Source organism: Epargyreus clarus, unplaced genomic scaffold, assembly GCF_041222505.1.
Source record: "Epargyreus clarus isolate Ecla_fem2 unplaced genomic scaffold, WU_Ecla_fem_2.2 ptg000015l, whole genome shotgun sequence".
NCBI lineage: Eukaryota > Metazoa > Arthropoda > Insecta > Lepidoptera > Hesperiidae > Epargyreus > Epargyreus clarus.
The window spans coordinates 6,811,416-6,836,973 of record NW_027332223.1 but is presented as its reverse complement, the minus strand read 5'-3'; the positions used below and the strand labels follow the sequence as shown (position 1 = coordinate 6,836,973).

The 25,558-nt window shown below is 33.1% G+C and overlaps 1 protein-coding gene and 1 pseudogene across 1 annotated transcript; both read left to right on the top strand.

Annotated features, from left to right (window-relative positions):
* Positions 1–1,743: 1,743 nt before the first annotated feature.
* LOC140748337 (uncharacterized) lies at positions 1,744–14,768 on the top strand (annotated as a pseudogene).
* Positions 14,769–15,780: 1,012 nt separating this feature from the next.
* On the top strand, positions 15,781–24,569 carry LOC140747954 (alpha-tocopherol transfer protein-like). The gene is made up of 8 exons (XM_073080614.1): positions 15,781–15,916; positions 20,112–20,260; positions 20,841–20,997; positions 21,674–21,803; positions 22,437–22,568; positions 23,604–23,714; positions 24,102–24,207; positions 24,414–24,569. Exons 1-8 carry the CDS (start codon positions 15,900–15,902, stop codon positions 24,563–24,565), a joined length of 954 nt encoding a protein of 317 aa, XP_072936715.1. The 5' UTR covers positions 15,781–15,899; the 3' UTR covers positions 24,566–24,569.
* Positions 24,570–25,558: the final 989 nt, after the last annotated feature.

The window sequence follows — 25,558 nt, the reverse complement described above, 5'->3', positions numbered from 1 at the left end:
TGAAACAATACAACTACATGTTAAATGTGAGTCAGATTAAATAAACCTTGAGTTCAAGACAACCAGAATATGTAATAGACATTACACATCGAGAGCTGTTAAATTTGATTTATAGGTATTTAATAGCCTATTTCTGCCGTATAATAGCAGCGTTAAGCGCTGCTGTGTTCTGATTTGAAGGGTGTAGTAAGGGAGACATACTTTTTCGAGGCGTAACAGCTTAGTCCTCAGGGGTAGTGGCGAATCTGTGGCCGACCTCAAGTAGGAAGATCTAATCCTATTTGTGGTTGATTACAGATATCCATGGGTGGCAGTAGCTACTAAATATTTGGTGGACTGCATGTTCGTCTGCTACTCGTATAGCATAAAAAATTGCAAAGTAAACTTTAACGTTAGCTGTAAAATATTCCGCTGTTTTATACTTGTTTGATAGAAATTAATTGGCTACATCTTGCGGTGAAATTTGTTTTGTTAATCAGAAGTAGTTTTGCGCGAAGTTTGTTTTGACTGAGCTCGCCTAGTGCAGAGTTGCAGACAGCCCGCCGCCACCACCTCAGCTATTTACGTTAGCTGTGGTTTGTGCAAATGTTATCAAATTAAAACAGGTGGTTAGCTTATAACGAAATAATCCCACAAAATACGAAAACACGGTTAAGTACGAAGGAAGAAGGTAGATATATTTCTATTATTGCATAAGCGTAAGGGTAGAATCGTTTTTATAGTCCACCTCGGATAGGGCTGCCATCCTATTTACATTTCTATAATAAATAGAAGTACCAAACGCGCCTTCAGTCCACATAATTGTAAGTTTATTTTTTGGGATGTTTTAGTACTCTTTATAAATGAATAGATTCGGCCATATTACTTTCTATCTCATTGTTAATACATACTTTCCACGTAAACTTTTAAAGTAGGCATTTTTTCGATTCGATTAGTAAATCAGTCTTTGTGGTTCAACTCCGGAGGTACCTTCTCCACGTCTATTTCATTTATGACGTCAGTGTTAAGCTCTGCTTCTTTCTGGATTGTAGGGTGTAAAGGAGAGCATTATGAACCGTTCCAACACAGTTATTTGGGGATAGCGATGAATGTGGGGTTACTGACGGATGTCCATGGGCGGCAATAGCCATCAACCATTAGATGGATTGTATGTTAGTTTACAATTTATTTCTAGAGTTTATTTTATTAAAAAGTAACAATAAGTATTCAGTTACAATAACAGAACAAGTTCAATCGATAACCGCTTCGTGTTACTAAATTCTTCTTAACATTATATCCAGAATTTCAATTAATATATATCCGTATCGAACAATTTCTTATCTCTTGATAGCTTGTAACCACTTTATAGGACACTTATCACGTTGCTTGTTACACTCATTGAAGAAAATTCGTTATGGTTTTTTCGGTCATTTTTTTAGTGCAGCTATGTCCAACATATGTATACATGTGGTCGGTACCACGGTATGTGTGGTCGCATACCGTCGCGTCGTGTCCCACATAACCCGGCGTCGCTCCCACGTCGTCGGGTAGCTTTTGAAGGGTTAAACCTATCCTTACCTTACTATTTAACAATAATAAAGTTATTTTTAGTGGTAATGCATGATATTGCATTTAATACGCGTTGTGCCCGGAAACAACTGACTTTGTCCGTTCCATAAATCAAAGTAAAGTCCGTATTTTCATCAAAAGATGTTTAACTAAAGTTTATACGAATATCGTAGTTCTCCAGTTACAAGTATAGCATTATGTAAGCCCTATAATACACAAAGTGACTAACATTTATCGATAAGCCAATTAGATAACGGAGTGATACGACAAAGGACAGGTAATAAATGTTGTGTACTCAGACATGAAACTTTGCACTGATAACATTTGTAATGTATTACACTGAAATATCGATCAATCAGTTATAGGGTAACCTTGTAGTTAGTAAAAAAAACCTGTTATACCTTTTTGACCTACGATGTATTGTTAATGTTTGTAGGCATTTTTGTTCTCGTGTACCTACATAGGAATTTTTATGTAAGATGGATTTATTATAACAGATAATAGAGCTAACATCAGCAGGATCCTAGTCGCTCCAGTCTTATTATTCTAAGTTCTTTAGTCTTATTTAAGGTTGATTCAAGATATTCGGTGACGTCATTGGCAGGGCGTTGCAGGTCCTTTTTAAGTCCACTGATCCTTCTTAGGAGTTCTTAGGTCTCTTGACACTATTTGTCTTTTACTGGGCATGAGTCTTATGAAAGGGGTTTAGACTATAGTCCACCGCGTTGTGCATATTCGAATGTATGGTATCCACAAAAATTTAAGAACTTTTCTTAGGTCTTGCGAAATTTTATTAAAATACATATGCATAGGTAATAGTAATATTTCCTGCAATAGCTTCTTATACTAGTTTATTATGTGTTATACAATTAAAACAGGACATATGACCTTAAAAAATAGCAAAACATGCTATATCACTAAACATCGATTACGTACATAAAAATCAATTATCACAACAGCTTAGTGAAATAAAACTGTTAAGAAAAACAAAAAACTGCGTGATAGGGTTAATTAGAGATAAAGTATTTTATATCTTGTGATATATATTTTAGTGAATTTAGTACCGTGTAACGTGTGTGGGAAGACGCTGTTCTGGTTTGCTCAGAGAAGGACAGAAACATGACGATTCGTCCTTTATGCCCGGAGTTAGCTGAAAAGGCTCGTTTGGAGTTAAATGAAGACCCCAACAGAGTCGCGAGTGATATACAGCACATAAAGGACTGGTTGGCCAAGCAACCACATCTGAGAGCAAGAACAGGTATGTTATGGGTAGAGAATTATTTGTTTATCGAGCCCGGCATCCTTTGCACGTCAGACAAGTATGTTGACCGCTCCGCCACGCGAGTCATAGTTGTAAAATAGTGTTACTTTAAGCGTTTAAAATTAATTCCATTACAGATGATCAGTGGTTGGTAGCTTTCCTACGAGGATGTAAATACAGCCTAGAGAGAACTAAGGAAAAGTTGGACCTCTTCTACTCCGTTCGCACCACCGCCCCAGAGTTATTCCGGATCAAGCACACCGACCCTTTCTTCAACGAGATCTTAGATACAGAGTAAGTGTATTACATTTTATGAATAAACTGGCCAAGTGTGAATCGGTCAAGTGCATAATGCATTCAGGACCATTCTACAATAAATTCAATTTTGTATTATGCTTTCGTTGGTTCAAAGATTTTTTCTCCGATGTTAACGCGTGCCCCAGTCACTCTTGCTCAGTGTTTATTATGCGTTGTCAACGATTAAGAAAAACGTGGTTGAAACTTTGAAATACATTATAGAGCAAAATATGACGAGAAAATCACATTTCGTTTTCTCACGATTAGCTTCTTTAATATGGTACTTGTATGCTTACATTGAATAGGATGCTGACTGACTTACCCACAAGGCGACCATGTTAGTCCTGGCCTGTTGGTCCGGGCTCTGGGCATGGGCAATAAACACAGGTCAAACCTCTGGTCTATATGGAGTTGGTTATAGATGTTTATATGCAGTGGCCTTTTACTATCAGATGAACTGCATGCTAGTTGGCAACTTTTATTTGACAAACGTACGACTCTATATTTTGAATCGTGTTTGGTTTGAAAGATACGTTTGTATAAAGTAATAATATACAACGAATCATGTGATGTCACATTCATGTGATGATGTCAGACAAGGAATGGACGACAGAAGGCTCACAGTGATGGTTCTTGTTGACTTTTCTAACACTTTTAACACGGTCAACCACGATATTCTACTAGCCTACCTTTGCCATCTCCAATTCTCCACCTCTGTCTTGGATTGGTTCTCTTCTTATCTTCGCGGACGCCAGCAATCCGTCCGTATGGGCAATAATACCTCGGATTGGGCTCATTCAGAGGCTGGCGCGCCGCAAGGCGGTATTCTCTTACCATTACTATTTTCTCCATTTATTGACTCCATAACTTCTGTTATCAACTGTTCCCATCATCTGTACGCAGATGACTTGCAACTTTACGCTCAAGCAGATGTGGATAGTCTCCGTAGCGCAATTGATACAATTAAACTCAACTTAAGTGCCGTTTATAACTGGTCATTGCGCCATGGGATTTCAGTCAACCCTGCCAAATGCCAAGCGATCATCATGAGTAGTTCAAAACTGTTGGCAAAGGTCGATTATAGCTCTCTACCACCTTTTTTATACAACTGTACTAAAATTCAGATAGCTCAAACAGTTAAGAATCTTGGTCTTTATATTGACAGCTCCTTGACTTGGCATCCGCACGTTGTGGAGGTATGCCGGAAGGTCAACGCCACTCTGAGATCACTGTATCGTCTAAAACACTATCTTCTTATGCTTGTCAACAGTCTTATTCTGCCTATTATTGGTTATGCAGATGTGTGCTACCCAGATCTGACCGAAGGTCTTCTTAATAAACTAGAGCGCCTTCTCAATAATTCTATTCGATTCATATTTGGTCTCCGAAAATATGATATTCCGTCGCCAACTTAAATGGCTAACTATTCGCTAGAGGCGTAACTCTAGGGTTCTCTTCCTTCTTTATTCTATCTTACATGATACTAATACTCCTTCTTATCTGAAGGATTCCTTCCAGTATCGGTACTTAACACACGATAAAACGCTTCGGTCGTCTCATAATTTAAAAGCAGATATTCCATCACATAACAGTGGCTTCTTCCATTTCTCATTTACTGTTCAGGCAGTTCTGCTCTGGAACGCCCTGCCCGTGCACATCAGGAAAGCTCCCAGCAAAGGCGTATTTAAAAAACTTGTCCGAGAGCATCTGAGCGAGCACCTCATCTGACAGATAAAGCATTCTTCTTATCACCTATATAATATATAGGTATATATATTGCTATATTTTAGATATATTTTTATGTATGTATAATATATTTATATTTATATTTATATTTATATTTAGACTAAGTATTATAATGTTAATGTTATTTAACACCTGCCGCAAACTTTCTGCATTCACACAGGGTTGACTGGTAGAAAATGCCATCAGGCATTATGCTTGCCCTTTTGTAGCTTAACTTTCTTTTAGTGTTACAATAAATAAATAAATAAAATAAACGAATATAGTTTTTGCGATCAAAATAATAAAGTGATTTTCCATGAAAAATATACAGTTATAAAAATATATTGACCCAATTATTACCAACAAGTAGGGCATGACGTCACAACGTCACTGATAATTCCGTTATGACATATATTTTTGGCCCTGGCCACTCCCTGTCCTCTAGGTTTAATTTAATGTTCGTTTGCAATATAATATCGTTATGAAATTAACGTATCATTAATATAAATATAATCTTTAAAGACGTAATTCATTCGATTTAAAAGCAGAATCATCGTTAAGGTGCAAAAATTAAATAAGTACATTGATATGGAATTTAGATTACAATTACAGATTATATCATACACAACAAAAGTTTGAAAAATAAAGTTACATAATTATTTCAAATGCTATTCTCAGTAATGGGTCCCACTGTAATTGAAGAATAAATTTTAGTTCTAATTTAGTAAAATTGCACTCCATTTTGTAAAAAAGGATTTAGTTTATTTCCATTTCATAGGAATAAAACATGATTCTGGTCAACCAGGTCGTAAAAAGAGACTGCGATTTAGAGTCAGACATCATTCAAACTTATGTTGTAACTTTGAAATCGTTGCTCATATCTAACATGATCATATCTAACATCTCTAAGATGATTATATTATAACGCTTTACACACTGTCATGCATCCAGTTATATGTTTGTGTATTTCCTTACAGAACTTTAATAATACTACCCAAAACTGAAGACCCCGGCGCTCCTCGCATCAGTATACTTCGGCCGGGAAAATACGACGCCGAGAAAGTTAAAATGATTGACGTTGCGTGTGTTATGAATATAATGCAGAAAGTAAGTATTGTCCGGTTGTTATTAAACATTTTGAATGATTTATTCTTATATCGACACTATAAATAAGTTATTAGTACCAATTTTTGTATTTTCTTTCTGTGATCTGCTTCGATCAACAATTGATCGGAGTTGGTCTGTAAACAAATAAACAAATCGGAATTAATTAATTAATTTGTAGGTATAGTCCGCGTTAAATTGCTAGTCTGCTTTGAATATAGAAATGAATCGCCCATTGATGCTTGAAAGGCTAGCCTTCTAATGGTCATTGAGTAAATTTTACAGGAAGAATTAAAGTTGTAATATTTACAAATAGAATTACCCCACCTAATTTTTGTATCCAAATCTTTATATGTCTGTTAATACTTAACTAATTACGAAAAGTATATTTAATATATTTCGTATTACTCCATCATTCATAGGTTCAGTTAATTTATGATGACAACACAATAGTGGCCGGTACACTGTCTATTCTGGACCTGGAAGGTGTGACAATGGCTCATTACCTGCAAATGACACCGATGTTCATGAAGAAGATGGTTGTAGTCTCCCAGGTTTGTCAGATGCACCACCTTTTCTTAAAGTTATAATTTTAAGAGTGCCTTTGAATTAATTTATAATGTTTCACGACATTGTATTATTTCTACTTGCATCAATAAGCATGAAACAGCAGTACAATGCTTCTTGAAGTTAATCATAATGCAGCTAGTCTTATAATTAACTTTGGTAAAAATATATTTAATCCCTTAATTGTCGATAGACTACTTAGCTTCCATTGTTGTGTTAGAAATGTGTATATTTAAATTATTGAATGAAAATAATACTCACAGTATATAAAATATAAATAATATATAAAAGAATACTGTAAGTATTCTTTTCATTAATTATTTTGTGATATTTTCAAGATGTGTTATTTTTATAATAACAAGTGCCCATTTATATATTCACTGGCTGTATGCCTTACACGATTGTATACATCAGCATAAAAAGAGAAAAAGAACGCTCTTGACGTTAAGTTGTATTTTGCGCGGGAATAATAACAGTTGTAAATTGGATCAAGAAAATTTAGTTTTATTTTATTACATATATCTGCAACATTTTCATTTTAAGGTTTTTATAAAAAATATGTTTTAATTCAATTTTGAATACAAAATCTCATGTTTCAGGATGCAACACCTTTCCGAATGAAAGGAGGTCATTACATAAACACACCACCGGGCTTCGAGACTATATTTAATGCTATGAAAGTCTTACTTAATGAGAAAAACAAACAAAGAGTAAGTAAACAAAGATATACTATGTTAATATATTATTAGACATGATGTTTCGTCGTTTATCCATCATTCTACCATTTCTGGGCACGGGCTTCCTCTTAAAAAGGTTTGTGCCTATAACCTAATTATTCTCAAGTGCGGGCTAGTAGACTTCACACATCCTTGAGAACTATTTTTTAGTACTATCTGTAAGTTTCCTCTCGATGTTTTCCTTCATCATTTGAATGGGTGACAATTTATTCTAATACGCATGTAATTTTTAATAATCAGCGATCCATCTGGTATATTGCTTTATTATACTTATTATTGCTATATTATATTTTTTATTCCTACTATCTTAGAAAGATAGAAAAACTAAATAATAATATTGTACATTTATTTTTAGCTTTACGTTCATAACAAAAACTATGATGAGTTGTATAAGTTCGTTCCCCAACGTCTCTTACCAGCAGAGTATGGCGGAGAGGCAGGAACTGTTAAAGAAATCATAGGTAAAATTTTATATATTACTTCGTACTACCGTTTTCCATAGATAAGTAAAGATTACTCACTCCTAACAAGAAAATGTACCCAGTTTTGAGAATTGAAATTGTTGCGTAAAAAAGTTTTACCACGTTTCCGTGCTAAAACGTCCCTAAAATATTTGAAATTATTATTATAAATTATTTAATTATCATGTAAATTACGCAGTATTAGTTATTTATTCGTAAATTTTCTCTAAAAATGTTTTTATTTGTCAAAAATTCAAAAAAAGAACTTACTATAATAAGCCATTTGCGGCTTCATTCAATTTCAAGGCGGCGAAGTATCTTTACTAATCTATGCCGTTTTCATATAAAAAATATTTGTTGTTTCATTATTTGCACTATAAAGTACAAAATAAAAGTCAAGAAGCATATAAACAATGATAAAATCAATGAAAGATTTTTATATCACGTATTTTGAAAATTATTGTAAATAATATTTTTTCTCGCTATTTCCAATTTTGACTTAGAAACATATAAGTATGCACAAAAACTATTGAAATTAGTTATTACTACACGAATAAAAATAATATAATGAAAGGCAAAGAATAATGAAATGATAAAATAATATTTATTTTTTAAAGCTGGTATGAAAAAGAAAGTAGAAGAGTATCACGACTGGCTTGAAGAAGATATGACGTACGGCACGGACGAGTCGAAGAGGCCAGGGAAGCCAAAGACCTCCGAGGAAATGTTTGGAGTCGAAGGCTCATTCAGGCAACTTGAGTTTGATTAGAGGGTCTATATACTCCACCTGATTTGTGTTTTATGTGTTTAACAATTTACGTATTGTATTATAATATTATATTATTATGTATTTGAAATAAACAAATAAATACTGGTCTGTGTCTCTTTATCTTGTTTTCCGGCATGAACTTTGTATCTAAGTACAAGTACGATGCAATATAGCATATTCTACAGCCCAAATTACTTAAAGTAATTTAACACATGGTGTGAGGTTTTTGATGTGAAACATCTATAGCCGCACGTAAAACCGATTTCTGGCGTCGCCACGCTATACGATGGTATATATATACACTATACAGTCTATATGCAGTAGTGTGTACGGTGTGGCGACGCGTCGCCATGCACAAAAATCTTAATATTTTATTTTATCATTATGACATATTTAGTTCCTATCACAATATGTTCTTTTCTGCATATTACTTTTACAAAATAATGTCGATGTTTCACATCTGCCAGGCGTCCCGTGACGGCTCACATTGTTTTTTTTTGTATATTTATTAGTTTCGTAATAAAATTATTTGCTAATCAAAATTGCATTTAGATTAATTAATACTTAGTATCAAACCTAGAACGTAAAATTGCATACCTTACCCGGTGAAATCGACGGTCCCTACGTATAAAGCGACATGTCAAAAATTGCAATTTTTTTTATTGCATATACGGTTTTGGATTGTCCATACGCGTATGCCTATATAAGTTTTTTCTTTAAATATGATGTATTTTACTAGATTTACCATTCGTATAAGAGAACAAGTATAACATTTACAGGAAATAGGTGTCGTAAATCCGGATATCTATACTTATCGCTTTGTACGATGTCTTAAAAAGCGCGCCACTCATGTCTAACTTAACATCACGTCTAAAAAGCATATTTTCCGCTATAAATAAGTAGGTAAGAACACAAAAAAAAATGTTGTTTTTGTAACCTACAATAGTAAGATATAAATGTAAAATCTGAGTAAGATATCAATACTATTTTCATGTTTCCTACGTATAAAGTTGTATCTCAGACTTGTCTGGCATACTTTTATTTGCCTTTTCACGTAGAAACAGTCATCTGTCAGTTTTTCTGGTAAATATAAAAAAAAACAATATTTAAAAAACTAGTACAAACTTTCGAAAGCTATAACAACATTATAAGAAATATATTTTGCTACTCTACCTCCTGCATGATTCGCCGTATAGTTTGTCTGGCTGATCTATGCTTTTATTCAATTTCCCACATTTATTCTGTAAGCATTTTCATTCTGCATAAATATTCTTTTTGTCATGCCTTCCTCTTTTACACTCCCCACTCGGAGTCATAATATCACAAAACATCGATTACGAACATAAAAATTAATTATCACAACAGTTTAGTAAAATAAAATTGTTAAGGAAAACAGAAATTGTGTGATAGGGTTAATCAGAGATAAAGGTTTCGATATCGATGCGTGTGATAGGTATTATAGTGAATTTAGTACCGTGTAACGTGTGTGGGAGGACGCTTTGTTGGTTTACTAAGAAAAGGACAGAAACATGACAATTCGCCCTTTGTGCCCGGAATTAGCTGAAAAGGCTCGTGTGGAGTTAAATGAAGACCCCAACAGAGTCGCGAGTGATATACAGCACATAAAGGATTGGTTGGCGAAGCAACCACATCTCAGAGCAAGAACAGGTATGAATCGACAAGTTATTTTATTTCTAATAATAAAATAAACAAGATGTTTATCTAAGCGGTATAAATTACAAGCATTGATATGATTGAATATAACTTTTTCTTCAAGGGATTAATCATGAACCACCATACCTGCTTTAAATTTACTTCCATAATATTGTTTAGGTACATGTATATATTTGTCATGCCGGATCCGCCGTGATCCCATATAATCCGCAAGGCATAGACTAAAGCTTCGCATATGTGTACGATTGTATAGTGTACTTAGTGTAGGTACAATGTTATACATACATAGATATGATTGCATGTAATGTATTGACAAAAGTGTGAGTAAGTTAGTTGTTCTTTCTTATTTTTATCTTTGTTAATATTTAAACACTCGTAATGTTTGAATACTTTGTCAAATTGAAATCTATTTTATTCAAAATATATTTTTGAACGTCAACAAACTACCACCGCTTCGGAAAGTGTTTCGCAAAAAAACCTCCGTACATGTGCAAATTTGCATTTCTTAAAAAGTAGATACTAAACAATTTTACAAATTGTGCCACAAATAATTAATTATTTATGATGGAGCTTGAGTTGTCACACCATGTGGATTTAACATTTAATTCAATGAAATTGTGCATATAATCCACGTATAGATAGATACGTGGATTTTCTTTAGATTATGTGTACATAAAGGGTATCATTTTGTCAGCATACATGCATATCGTATCTTCATACGATATTTACATGAATAATGTCAAAAACAGTATTTGTTTTCGATTTGTGTAAATCTAAACTTAACTTCGTTTACGTAGACAGACAGACAGACAAAACATAGAGTAAAGAAGACGTATATTAAATGCCTTTATTATTTATTATATTTCAGATGATCAGTGGTTGGTAGCTTTCTTACGAGGATGTAAATACAGTTTAGAGAGGACAAAAGAGAAGTTGGACCTCTTCTACTCCGTCCGCACCACCGCCCCCGAAGTATTCCGAATCAAGCACACCGACCCCCTCTTCACCGAAATTTTGGATACAGAGTAAGTGCATCTTCATTTATGATTTAACGGTTAATTTCATTGAATAGAGTCCATCATCATTCAGTAGGAGTCATTTGACTTATTTAAATATCTCTTTGTAGTAAAGTATATAAAATCTACTGAAAATACATTTCTTATCAAAGATGTCAATAAAAGTTAAAGATATATCTTCATATAAGAATATATACTTGAACAGCACCTTTCTTACTCTTGTAGGTGTACTACTCTCACTCTTGTATAAGTGATTACTCCATAAAAATTACCACTTTTATTTTTTGATGATCTATTGTGCAATTTGATAGGGACATACATCTGGTGTTTTAAGCGAAGTGCAGTTGGCATAGGGTTCTGTATAAAGTCAACTTTCTAAACTAGGTTACAGAGGCGTAAATAGTGTTGTTTGAAGGTTTAGGTACGAGTTTGTAGATAAACTGATAATATAATATTATCAGTGCCATGAGTAGTTTGTTTTTCAATATTATTATTTTGTCTATAAATAAAAAAACGGGTTGCACTTCGGGAGTGTCTGCATAATTTGCAAGACTTAATAAAGGTTATGGATCGAAAAAATAAACATGTTTATGTATTTACTTACAGAGCCCTTATAATGCTACCTAACACCGAAGGCCCCGGTGCCCCGCGCGTCAGTATATTTCGGCCGGGCAAGTACGATGCTGAGAAATATAAAATAACCGACGTTATGTCTGTCATGAATACCATGCAGAAGGTAAGTATATTGTTAAATTGTTATTAATATTTAAGGTTACAGTTGTAACTTCTCAGTGACCACCATAAAAGGTTATACACTTTATACACTCCTTTCATAGCGTAAGATCTTTTCATAAATTTTTTGTCAATTTATAACATTTATTTCAATCAAAATAATAATAAGTGGTCCTTGCTATAGGGCTTAAGGGGATTTTTACCTGAAGTCGATCATGAATAAGGAACGTATGTAGCCACTTATTACGATGGTTGCCTTATGTCAATCAGCTGATAGTGCAGTAATGATATTGGCTAAAATAAAAGTCGTGTAAATTCGTCCTTAGCATTCGTTGCTGATCGTATCTGTGATGACCTAAGCTAAAGCTATTCCCCTTGGAGTCTGTTACACATCGCTTTGCATGAATTGCCGCAGATTACATTTGTTTCAACATTTATTATTCTGTTAAATGTACAATTTAATCCAATTATTCCAATATATTTCCTATTTTGATGTGTCTAACTATTCTGTGTTTACATATATATAACTTTATCTTTCATTATTTTAACTTCATTTATTTAAGAGCTCTCAAAACAAAAATATTGTTTTTTTTAAAGTGGCTCTCCTGGAAAATTACCTTTTTTGAGTTGTGCGATTATTCTTGCAAAGCAGCCACATGTCGATGGACGGTGATATGATCATCACCGTCCATCGACATGTGAATCGACATGTGAATGTGAAAAATGTGATCATTTACAGCAAAAACCTTAGTTCATTACTAAGAAATAGAATATATTATAACTTTCTTTCACAGATAAAGTTAGTTGATGATGACAATACTATAGTTGCTGGTGCACGAACGATACTGGATCTGGAAGGTGTGACGATGGCCCATTACCTGCAAATGACACCGATGTTGATGAAGAAGATGACCGTTGTATCCCAGGTTTGTCAAATTTACTTACTTTTCAAGCAGTAACGTTTATATTAAAACATGATTTGAACCAAACGGCTAAGTAATTATGAAATATTAATTGTAATTACGCGGTTATGTGATTTTCAGCGCACAATAAGCGTATAAAAAGGATAATTATGAATTGAGACCTCAAAATATTATGACTTCCGTCTTTCTCAATAGGGTTGGAGTTTAACTATAATCACTTATTCAAATTTTAAAATAAATAATTCAAAGTTTGACACACTTATATTTATTACAAACATTATATATAGTTTAAATAATTCATTAAATACAGTCTTTCATACTGCAAATATTTTACATTTAAGTATGTGGGCGAATTTTAATTGAAATTACGTTTTTATTATTATTTTAGGGTACCTTATTCAAAGGATAAAGAAAAGTCCCTATTATTAAGCATCTGATGTTTTTCCGTGTGTCAAGTGAGATGTGGCATCTTAAGCGGGAATACTTATATAGACACTTGAAATTTTCCTAGAGTGTCCTAAACAGAATGGAGTTTAGCAAAACTTGGCCGACTTTTAAATGTGGTATGTCATGTTTCAGGATGCTACACCATTCCGTATGAAAGGCGCTCATTACTTAAACACACCGCCGGGCTTTGAGACTATATTTAATGCTATGAAACTCTTGCTTAATGAGAAAAACAAACAAAGAGTAAGTGTTTATACGTATATTATTTATTTTATATTTATATCCTACATCATTATTTTAATATAACAAATGTTTTATAAGTGTTATCAAACTTTATTAGATTATTAGAATATCATTAAATACGATTTCGGTATGTGTGGCCGCATACTGTCGTAAACAACCAAGATGGATTGAGAGAAGCGTAATTAGCTTCTCCAGAGTCGAACCCGATAGAGTCACCGCACTCGGAGGACTCGGGTCGGGTCGTGCCCCGTTGGAGATCTCGGAGTTCTCCACATTGCGCTGGGGAAGGCCATCCAGGGTTTTATTGGGTAAAAATTCCACATAACCCATTGTCGCTCCCACCGCTCTAGGCACCTTTTGAAGGTTCCCCCTCGATAACAAACGCAAGGCGTCCTACATCTCTTACAAGAGGATACCGATTTCTCACACACCTGGTGGAATACGTGGCGCGTTGTTCGCCGTAAATTTTTCTATTGCAGCGGGCGATGGCCGTGATGATGTACCACGCTGCTTTTATCTGTATCATCCCTATTTAAGGTATTACAGAAATGTACAAGCACTAATTAAAATATTTATTTCTTTTTAGCTTTACGTCCATAATAAAAACTATGATGAATTGTATAAGTTCGTTCCTCAACATCTTTTACCGACAGAGTATGGAGGAAAAGCAGGAACAATTAAGGAAATCATAAGTAAGTATTATTTTGATATGGTATCATATTCGGAGAAGAATTGAATATCGGAAAGGATATTCTGAGAAGAATTACGTTTCTAGAAAGCTCGTTTTAAAAAGTTCATTTTAAAAGCTATAAAATAAATTTGAAGTACTTATGTAAGGATTTCAATATAAAGTATAACTTTAAAAATATAACTATATTTTAAAATATAATTTAAAAATAGATATAACTTACTTCAATAAAGATTGTATTCTAAAATATAGAAATGATTATTTATATCTGAGTGACAAACGTATAGAAATTCTGGGTCATACTATTTATTCTAATAAGTAAGTTAATAAAAAGTTATTAAAAATAACACTAAAAGTATTTGATGGAAGCATTGAAAAATAATGAAATGATAAAGTAATCTTACATTTTTTTAAAGGTGACATGAAAAAGAAAGTAGAAGAGTACTACGACTGGCTTGAAGAAGATATGACGTACGGCACGGACGAGTCGAAGAGGCCAGGGAAGCCAAAGACCTCCGAGGAAATGTTTGGAGTCGAAGGCTCATTCAGGCAACTTGAGTTTGATTAGAGGGTCGACTGACCATCTGATATTTGTTTTATGTTTCACATTTTTATATTCGAAATGTAATAAATAAACACTGGTCTCTATATAATTCTCTTTATCTTGTTTTTCGGCACGACCTGTGTTACTCTATGAACGGTACAATCTCAAACATAGCCGTTTGGCGAGCTATAATTACTAAGCTAAGCAGAAGAGGTAGGTAGCGATGTGTATCGACACACTTCCGCTGATATACGATACGATATCGATACTTGAAATTTATGAAAAAGTATCGATCATACCGATACTCATGGACCCCGCAAGTTTCAAAAATGCTAAAATAGTGTGGGTAAAATTCTGTTGGTTCAGCATAGAGAACATAGAAACAAATACTTAACATTATTTTAATTTGTTATACGACGTTGTGAGAACTTAATCATGTTTGGTCATTGTCAAATACTATATCTACGGAAATGTATATCTACGGAAATACTTTGTTTACTAGCCTATATTCGTATGAATATATTGATAAGAAACGCCTAAATTGTACCAATAATACGGAAGACTCAATATGTACATACAATCCGAAGATAACATAAATTAAATAATAATAATATAAAATACAAGGAAAATTGTAAAAATGAAATAATTATTAAAGTTAATAAATCATACTACTACTAAAAAAAGACGGTACGGAACTCTCCGTGTGCGAGTCCGACTCTTACTTGGTTAGTTATTTTTGTCAAATAATAATGAATATTATCTATGTATATAAATGTTATAAAATGACATCATAAATAAAAATAAGTGCATTGAAAAAAAACCCAAATTATTGTTCTCAAAAATGCATTGAATAGTTATTAAATATTTTAATTTTAAATTTAAGAGATAAAATAGTTTGTATAATGAACGATAAAAACCGGGAAATCTGACCAAAGTGACAAGGTGAAATATAACGTACTCAAAATTTTAAGTGTTCACGGGAAGCATTAATTAGTTAAGCGCACAATATAACTTGACTAGCACGGAGGTCACTCACAGTCGGGGGAGAAGTACAACAGTGTGAACATGTTTTACGGGAAATATTGTGCGATCTATTATTATTAACCGATAATCTACGTATAGATTTCTCATTTTTGTTGTGATAGTAAGTGTCTTGGGAGGAGATGAGTGAAGTTCAAAGGTAAATTAAACAAGGTTATCGCAATCTACATTTGTATTTCCTACTTTATTCTTCTATTGTTATTGTGGAAGTGGATTAATAAAATGAATCATTTATTTTCAGAAATAAATAATACTAAAAAAAACTATTTTAATTTGAAAACTAAAACTTTTCATATACCGCTTAAAACGTAGGAAAAAATAGTTTGAACACTAAAACGCGACTACACAAAAATCGCGCGCTAAAACGAATGAAGCAAGAAAATATTATTGTCTGACCTGTTGTGAACTATTTAATTTATAATCTAATAATAAATTAGATATGCGTCGTATACTGTCTTGGCTTAAGTATTATATAGTCTTACTAGGTTATAAATATATTATGTGTCCCCGTAGTTCCGGCACTAGAATAGGGCTACGGTATCCCCTGCCTGTTGTAAGAGGCGACTAAAAAGGGGCTTCCGGAGTTACGGACGGCAAGAGTGGCAGCTCGAAGCGCCCAGTAAGCTACCCCGGGAAGAACGGCGGTATGTGTGGTCGCATACCGTCGTAATCACAATGTTGTGGGAGGAGCAAAATCGCTCCTACAGGGCAGAGCCCGATCGGAGCTCCGTCGGAGATCCCGGAGTTCTCTAACAAGCGCTGCGGTCGGCCACCAGGGGGGGTTTTAGTGTGGTAAAAAACATACATAACCCGGCGTCGCTCCCACGTTGTACTTTTGAAGGTTTCCCCTCGAAAATAAAAAAAAAGGTTATAAATATATGTATCGTGTAAAATCTTAATCATAAGGAAATAGATAATCTGATTGACTTTTATAATAAAAAATACGTACCTACTGCCAGACCGCTTGTTATAATTATCGATATAGTATACAAGTAGGTACCTATACTTTTAAGCATTTAACAATGGGCATAGTAAATTAACGAAAATATAAAAAAGGTACTGTTTTTTTTCATGTTACGAAAAGAAATAGTACATTACAATACGAGGACGAAAAATTTTTTTCTGACAAGTGTGAGTTTGCAGGCCGAGCCGCAGGCGAGGACTGCAATCACACGAGTCAGAAAAACATTTTTCGTCCGCGTGTTGTATAAAATTTTATATTACGGGGTCGGAAATGGGGGTTTTGCGCACGCGAAGCGTGCGTAAAACGTCAATTTACGCACGCCGTGATATAAAAAAACTTATTTACCTATTATTAATTGTTTATACCAACATATAATTATGTACAAGCTTCTTACGTCAACAACATAATAGGACGTATATAACAATAAATTGCTTTACACGGTTTTTCCAAATTGCCATATTATTACGTAGGACTTGTCGAGATGAACATAGAAACACATAAATACTTATTTATGTACGTAACGGTTGAAATATTAACTCTTGTTTTAGCTACTGCATCTTCCGATGCATTTAACAAGAAGATATAGGTATCAATCAGGAAATATAATCGGGATAAGACCTTTTAGAGTTTAGCTCTATAGGAGTAGTATGTCATATGTAACTGAAAACTTTAATGCATTATACATCTTAGTGGTTCAATTGCTTATATATCAACGTAATAGCTATTTTAAACTTATAACAGCAGCTTGTGCGTTCTGGTTTAGAGAGAGTCGTAAATCACATGTGAAGCAAACAGCTGTGGGTTGCAGTGGTTAGATAGATTGTATAGTAAAATCAATGACATTTTATACTAGACACGTTATACGCCCACTAACTTAAGAGAAAACTTGAGCGAAACTGCTTTGATAGCACACATGCACGTTTTTTAATTTACTTACCTTTAACTACATAGAAAAATGTTCTATAAGGGACAGAGCTATTAGAACAATGTGATAAAAAAGACAACTAGTGTGTTGGGGAGTTCGGGTCAGCAAAGCAAACTCAGATTGTTGTTGTTCCATATATTTACCATCTTACATCAGTTACCGCACTTACAGCTAGTACATCCATCACTGTCCAAAACACGACTCAACTAGAAACTTCTATATTAGCCCCCTTTCCCTCCGCTTTTTGGCGCGCAAGCTTCCATTTTATTTTTTTAAATTTCATACCAGAATGTCATAGATACAGCCAACAATGAAACCCGAATGCAAGGTTTTTAATCCATTTTTTAAATCAGTGTTTTATTTTATTTAAACTTAATTAAAATGTAACCTTACAAGTGTTTGACCTTGCGTTTCAAGTGTACGCAAACGTAAATATTGACCATGGAATATAGTGACCAATGATTACTTCAGTCAAAACGGGACATCGATTTTTTTATGTCAAATACTTTTTACTTGAAAAAATATAGTTAAAAATAATAAAAAACACGCTTTTATGATAAAATTAACTAAAAAGTAGAAAATAATTCTCAATCTAGGAATCATTTAAGGAACAGTAAATAGCATAATTGTGCAAAAAATGTGGGGCGCTTTATGAAAACTGATAAATGGAGCACCCCATGTTTTTTTTCACAATTATATTATTTACTGTTACTTAATTGACAATGGCAACGGTTCATTTCGGAGACAACGGCACGAAGTATCGAAAAAAGGGACTGTCCCGTAAAAACGGGACGTATGGTGGCTTTCCCATTGATCCGCATGCTTGTCAAAGACAAAGAAATAGTGGAACAGAAGGTAAAAAATGTCCAAAACTGTCGATAATAGTTTTAGTATGTCGTTTACGTAGAAATGTTATAGTACAGTTTAACTAAATAAATTATTATTATATAAAAATATAATTTGAAAGAATGTATCTATACAGATGTATCGACTGGTTTAAAATATACGATTTAAAAATTGTTTATATTTATTATCATAGATTAGTAAATATTACTCACTCCTAACAAGAAAATGTACCCAGTTTTGAGAATTGAAATAGTTGCGTAAAAAAGTTTTGCCACGTCTCCGTGCTAAAATGTCTCTAAAATATTTGAAATAATTATTTATTTATTATGTAAATTACGCAGTATTAGTTATTTATTCGTAAATTTTCTCTAAAAATGTTTTTATTTGTCAAGAATTCAAAAAAGAACTTACTATTAAGCCGTTTGTGGCTTATTTCAATTTCAAGGCGGCGAAGTATCTTTACTAATCTATGTTTATTATTATCAGTTTTATTTTACACACGACCATTAATTGCAAAGTTGTGTAAATTTTATAAATGTACTAGCTGACCCAGCAAACATTGTGTTGCCATAAAAATAAAAAAAATGTTAAGGGTGAACAACCCTTATCACTTAAGAGATATGAAAAATAGATAGTAGCCAATTCTCAGACTTACTGAATATGCGTATAAATTTTGGTGAAAATCAGTAAAGCCGTTTCGCAGGAGTAGGTACAGAGTAACTAACATTGTGACATGATAATTTTATATATAAGATTCTAATTTTACAGTGTTTTTTTTGAGGATTAATTTCTAGCTATACAAAGATTGTTTATTAAATTATGTTTAGGTTAAGGAAGAAATACGACCTTAATGATTGAAATATTTATTCAATTAAAGAAATTTTAAAATACCGTATACTATCCTATATAAATTTTATGGTAATATTTTTTATTATTTACCACAGGTATCGAAGGAAATTTAAAGATTAGGATACAGAATTTCCCATATCTCGATTTTATTTTATTAAAATAAACCATAAAATGTTATATTTTGACTAAAAACACACTAATATAAAAAATAAGCAGTGGGATCTTAAACTATAACATACGACATATGAACATCGTCAGATTCAATAAAATGTCACTTCTGTTCTGTTGATCTATGACCATGCATTTTGCGTCTTTATCACTTTCATTGACAAAAACATACTTTGTCTCTTTCTGGTTACTCACGTAATCATGGCGGATCGAACACGAAAAATAAACAAAATTTAATAATTTCTCTTCATTTACGTGTGATAGGTGATTCCATGAAGCTTGTTTCTTTTTCGAGCATAATTTTTGCATTTACGCATTGCACAAGAAGGCATTTTGAGGCTTTAAATTAAAAATAATGACGTTTAACGTGTTCAGTGACATTCGTGTGTATTACTACGCCGCGCGAGAGCGACTGGACTTGGCTGGAGTCGTTTTACACCACTTGCTGTATTTTGTATGTTTCAAGTTTTGCCCGCTTGTGGCGGATCTTTAGTTATAGATCAATGAGTAAAATGCATTATTTTAAATAAATATACATAGGTAATAGGCACTCCTAGGTATTATAAAGAATAATTGTTGCAGAATAAACGAGATATCCGTCAGGCCGTTGCCTGACGATCTGGCAAAAGTAGCTCGGATCGAATTGAACGAAGACCCTAAATTGCTAACGGACAGTTTGCGCCATTTGAAGGAGTGGATCCGAAAACAACAACACTTAAATGCGAGAACTGGTAAAATAATTATAAATACTTTCAGAATGCGCGCTATATTTTAGCACGCCCAAATGAACATAAATATTTTGTAATAAATGAATATTTTGTATTTTGATATCTTAAAGTGGTAATGTTAGATATATTTATCTCTACAGTTTTAATGTCAATGTCAATGTAAGTATCAAACGTAAAGCTGAGGTAATGAGGTTTCATTAATTAAACGAGACAGTGTTATTAGTATTTATTTAAAGTATATTTCTTTGTTATTTTGAAAGTTACCTTGACGCGGGAGTTGAAGTAGAAAGTCTGTCGTTCCTCGGGTAACCACCGGTAGACCAAATTTTCCTGTCAATACCCAGCAGTAGTCTCCACAAGCCGAAGTTGCTCGCCACATTCGTTCGCCATAGGTGGCAGACGATTTATTATAAACAGAACAACTAATCCGCCCATTTAAAGTAGTTTGCCGAAAAAGGCGGGCTATCCGGTGTATACGAGACCTACATGTAGGGATAATGACCACTTAACATAAGAAAAGGTTTTTACACTAGAAGAAGTCACAGATTGTTGTATAATTTAATGATGAACGTTCACCTTGCAGATGACCAGTGGTTGGTGTCATTTTTACGAGGTACCAAATTTAGACTGGAAAGGTGCAAACAGAAGATAGATTTGTATTATTCTCTAAGGAGTACTGCGCCGGATTTATTTTGCTTGAAACATTCAGACCCCGAAGTAATGAACATTTTAGACGAGGGGTCGGTATATTTTAAATTTCGTTATCATCATCATAAATCCATTACTGTCCCACTGCTGGGCATGGGTCTCCTCTCAGAATGAGAAGAGAATAAATCTTATTTATCACTTGATTATATTTTATTTTGCCCAAAATTATCTTAAATAAATCAAAGGTACAATCAGTTTAGAGTCGAGTAAATCTTTGTTTGTCTTGGTTGGTATGTCGTTTTTTAATACCTTAAGGTAAAAAAAAAACGACAATTATGTATGTTTGCAGGACATATAGGTATAGGTAATGATACAATCAATCTTTGTTATTAAAATTTTTACTTCAAACTGAAAACAATCACAAAGAAGTGTAGATTTTATTACCTTTTAGTGTCAATATAAATAACTTTGATTGTCTTATTTACACAATAATGTTTAATTTGTTTTTATGTCACAGCATATACTCGTAATAAATTACGACTCATGCACATACTTAATGTCACGAACGTGTTCTTGACTTATTAATTTATAAAAAATCTGTATAGGCTGGGACAATATAAGTTGCTATTTGTTATCATTTAAACAAAATATAGACTCATTTTTTTCATATGACAGGATATCCATAATAGTGGATTCGTGGTCGTGATGAGACAGATAATTTCGAAATATAGTTATGTCAATACATTCTTAATGTTATGAAATTTCCAGTGTCGGGCTTGTATTGCCAAAACTGTCGTCACCAACAGCTCCTAGAGTAATCTTGGTCAGGCCCGGTTGCAGTGATCCTAATAACCTTAGTATTATGGGTATAACTGCAGTTGCGGCAATGCAGCAACAGGTAAATTTTGTTTATTTATTTATTTATTTTATTTATTTTTTATTAGTTGCACCAACAAAGTGTACACCATCTCCTCCAATACACAGGCTTGACTAAATAAGTTACAAACTAAGTGTCACCTCAGTTATAGGCACAAACGGCATGCATTAATACCAACATTAACATTCATATATTAAGACTTAACAACAATTTAAGTGTAAATACAGAGCATAAATAATTATAATTCATTCAATAAATTAATTACAATAAGAATATAATGTTATAACAATGAAGAATAAAGAAAAAAAATAAAAGTGATTAACGGTTTAGAAGTACTTAAGTATATATGGTCCACAGAATATTGAATGATTGAAGTGTACAACATATACACTATATGATTCTGTTATACAGTACAATACTTATTTTTTTAGAGATGCTTCAAAACTTAATGGAAGTAGTTCATTTAAGATTTTGTTTATAATTTATTTTAATATTTTGTACTTATAAGTTGTTTTATCTCTCAATCGGGTCGCTGACTTTTTAAATTATTTATACAGTAAATTACGTTAAAATATATTGTTGTCGTTGCCATCTGGATTCCTACATATGCATTGTCATCAATTTATATTAATATCAATATTCTTGCCTTTTTAGATATGCTACCTGGAAGACGACAATTTGAATGTGAGTGGTTCAATCCACATAATGGATTTGCAAGGAACAAAGCTATCCCACTATACTCAATTAACACCTCTACATATGAAAAAGATAGTTGCTTTGAATCAGGTAAGCATCAAGTTATAGAAGACTTGAATGTAGACCTTTTTTTTTTTTTTTTTTTTGCCCAAAACAGCAGGAACTTGCTAGAATTATATTTTCAAAATTATGTTGTATAGATACGAGTATATATTTTTTTATTATTTTTTTTTTTTATTTTTTTTTATTTTATTTATTAGTGAGTATTTTTAAATTCAGTGGCGAACGCGTTTTCACTTTAGTTAATACGTGCGTTGCTACTTCACGATCAAGTTACAAAGCAAAGCTTCTTGTACATTTGTACTTAAAATCCACACTTTTCTTATATTTTAAAATTTTTGATTCTAGTTTTATAAGACTAATCATAAAATTATCATCATCAAGAATATCTAGTTATCGTAGTTTCATTGTAGTTACAAGACATGATATGTGCATAAGGATGTTGTTACTACATTCTTAGTATGCGTTTAAAATAAAAAATAATCGAGGTAGAATTATATGAGCTTGGAGTAAACAAAAAAGATACACGGAATAGTTATTACTCATTATTAGACAAGGAAAATAAAATTTTAGTGACGTCAAATAGGTACTTATAATAAAAATCGGTATAATTTATGTGTACAGTATATTTAAAATCTTTATATATATATTTCTTATGTGCGTGTGTATGTCACTGAACTCCTCCTAAACGACTGGACTGATTTTGATGAAATTTGTTGTGTGTATTCAAGGGGACTTGAGAATTGATTGATTGTTTGTTTAGATTCACAATTTAGTCCGTGGGAAAAGGTTTTATTAATTAATTTTTAATTCGTAAGTAGTTATAGAATCGGAAACTATGCATTTAATCAAGTGATGATCTTTAGCAAAGTTGTTGTCCAAGAGCCCACGAGGGTTTGGGTTGGTAAGACCAATTTTCGACAGATGGCACCACTGTCATTCCAATGCAGGTACAAATTTTCCGTTTTATGTATGTCATATTATTTCTTTAAAATGCGGGCGAAGCCGCGGGCACCACTAGTGTATTATATTTATGAGATTGATTTATTTATTGACGTATTACAGGATGCGGCTCCTACGAGGGTGAAATCTGTGCATTTTATTAACACACCGCCGTTTTTTGAAACGTTTTTTAATATAGCAAAATCGTTTCTAAACGAAAAGAATAGGAGGAGGGTAACTATAAATTTATTTTTTATTCTACAAAAACCTACAACGCAGTAAGTTACCTACAACCATTGATATCACTGACTACAACCTACAAAGTACCTTTTTAGAATTTCATACGGTCGCGCATATCATAAACTGAGTTAATTTTGATTTGATGTCTGCTTTGGTACGTACGTTATTTCAATTTAGACTATTTGGAAAGCACTAAGGAGTTTCAGAGGTGTATAATTGTAAAAAGTCCGCTAATCCATGTTTAGCCAGCATGTGTGATCGTAACTTTTTTGCCTAAAAAGAGAGTAGCGTTTTGATATTTTATATGAAATTATGGTAGCAAATGAACAAACAATCCATTTGAGAGTGAGCGAGTGATTATGATGATATATTTTTTTTCAGATACACGTTTATGGAAAAAATTACGAAGCTTTATACGAACACGTTCCTTTACATATAATGCCCATAGAGTACGGAGGAAAGGAATATTTTGTAAAAGACATTGCAGGTATGACTTACAAAGTAAATTAAGCTTAACATATTGATTACATACTTACATACTTTGTGTTGTGAAAAAAAATGCAAAATATTGACAATCGTTTATTCCAAGAGTATAATATTCCTGGAATTTGGTAACGCATTCCATGCTTCCTGTTGTAGTTATGAAGTGATATTAAAATGTTTAATTTAATTTAATTATTTTATATTTCGCAGATTATTGGAAAAAGAAATTCCAACAGTACCATGACTGGTTTGAAGAAGACTTGAAGTTTGGAACAGTAGAATCTAAGAGACTGGGTAAACCGAAGACGGCTGCTATGATGTCTGGAGTTGAAGGATCTTTCAGACAACTAGATTTGGATTAGTATCATTTAGAACTGAGCGTCGCTGGAAATGGCATCACCGCTAAAAGTATTTCTGTCTCGTAGCAGCATTGTAGTAATGTATTTTGGTCTGTCTTCTATTAGCAGTGAAGTGCCAATGTGTTTTGGTTTAAAGTGGTTGGTAGAGCCAATCAGGGATGCCGATATGACATTCCAACATCCTTAAAGGGCTGTCGTATCTCATATGTTAATCGCAATTGACATGACAAGTTGACTTCTTAGTGATTGGTTAAAGAATATTAACAACGGCAGCGACTAATTAATCTGTTAATATATGAATAAATAAAAGAATTTTATGATGGGTCGTTGTACATTAAAATTTTAATATATTTAATGCTTTTGATTTGTTTTGGTTATAAAAGAATTAAAAATCAATTTGGCGTAAATAATCTCTGACTTTTATTTAGTACCATATTTAGTTTCTGCTTCTATATGTTGTTCATATTATGTTACGCGCACATAAGAGTATTTCACGAAAATTTGCACACGGCTGCTACCGTTAGCCTTAGTAACAATTTTGGTAAACTCATTTGTGTTTATTCCTACTAAGGTCAAAGAAAATAAACATAATTATATCATAGTCGTTTTATCATATGTATTAAAGGAGATAACTAAAGTCGAATATTATTATCAACGTGTTAATCTCCTCCAATTGTATTGATAATATTAATGCGTTAACAATGTATTTTCAAAAAAGCAAAATTCATGAATAGGTATTTAGTAGGGATGCGCCGAATATTCGTTTGGTATTCGGTATTCGGCGTATTCGGTATCTTTTTTGCTATTTGTATTCGCCCGACTAATTCGGTTTTACTGCCGAATATGTTCGGTTCGAGTATTTCCATTTTCGTGTATACACGACATGGTACAGGACTAAAACACAAAACTTCTTATATAAGATTTATGTTATATTATAATTTATTCAACATATTCTTCATAGGATTTGAGTCAAACTCAAATCCTATGAAGAATAAG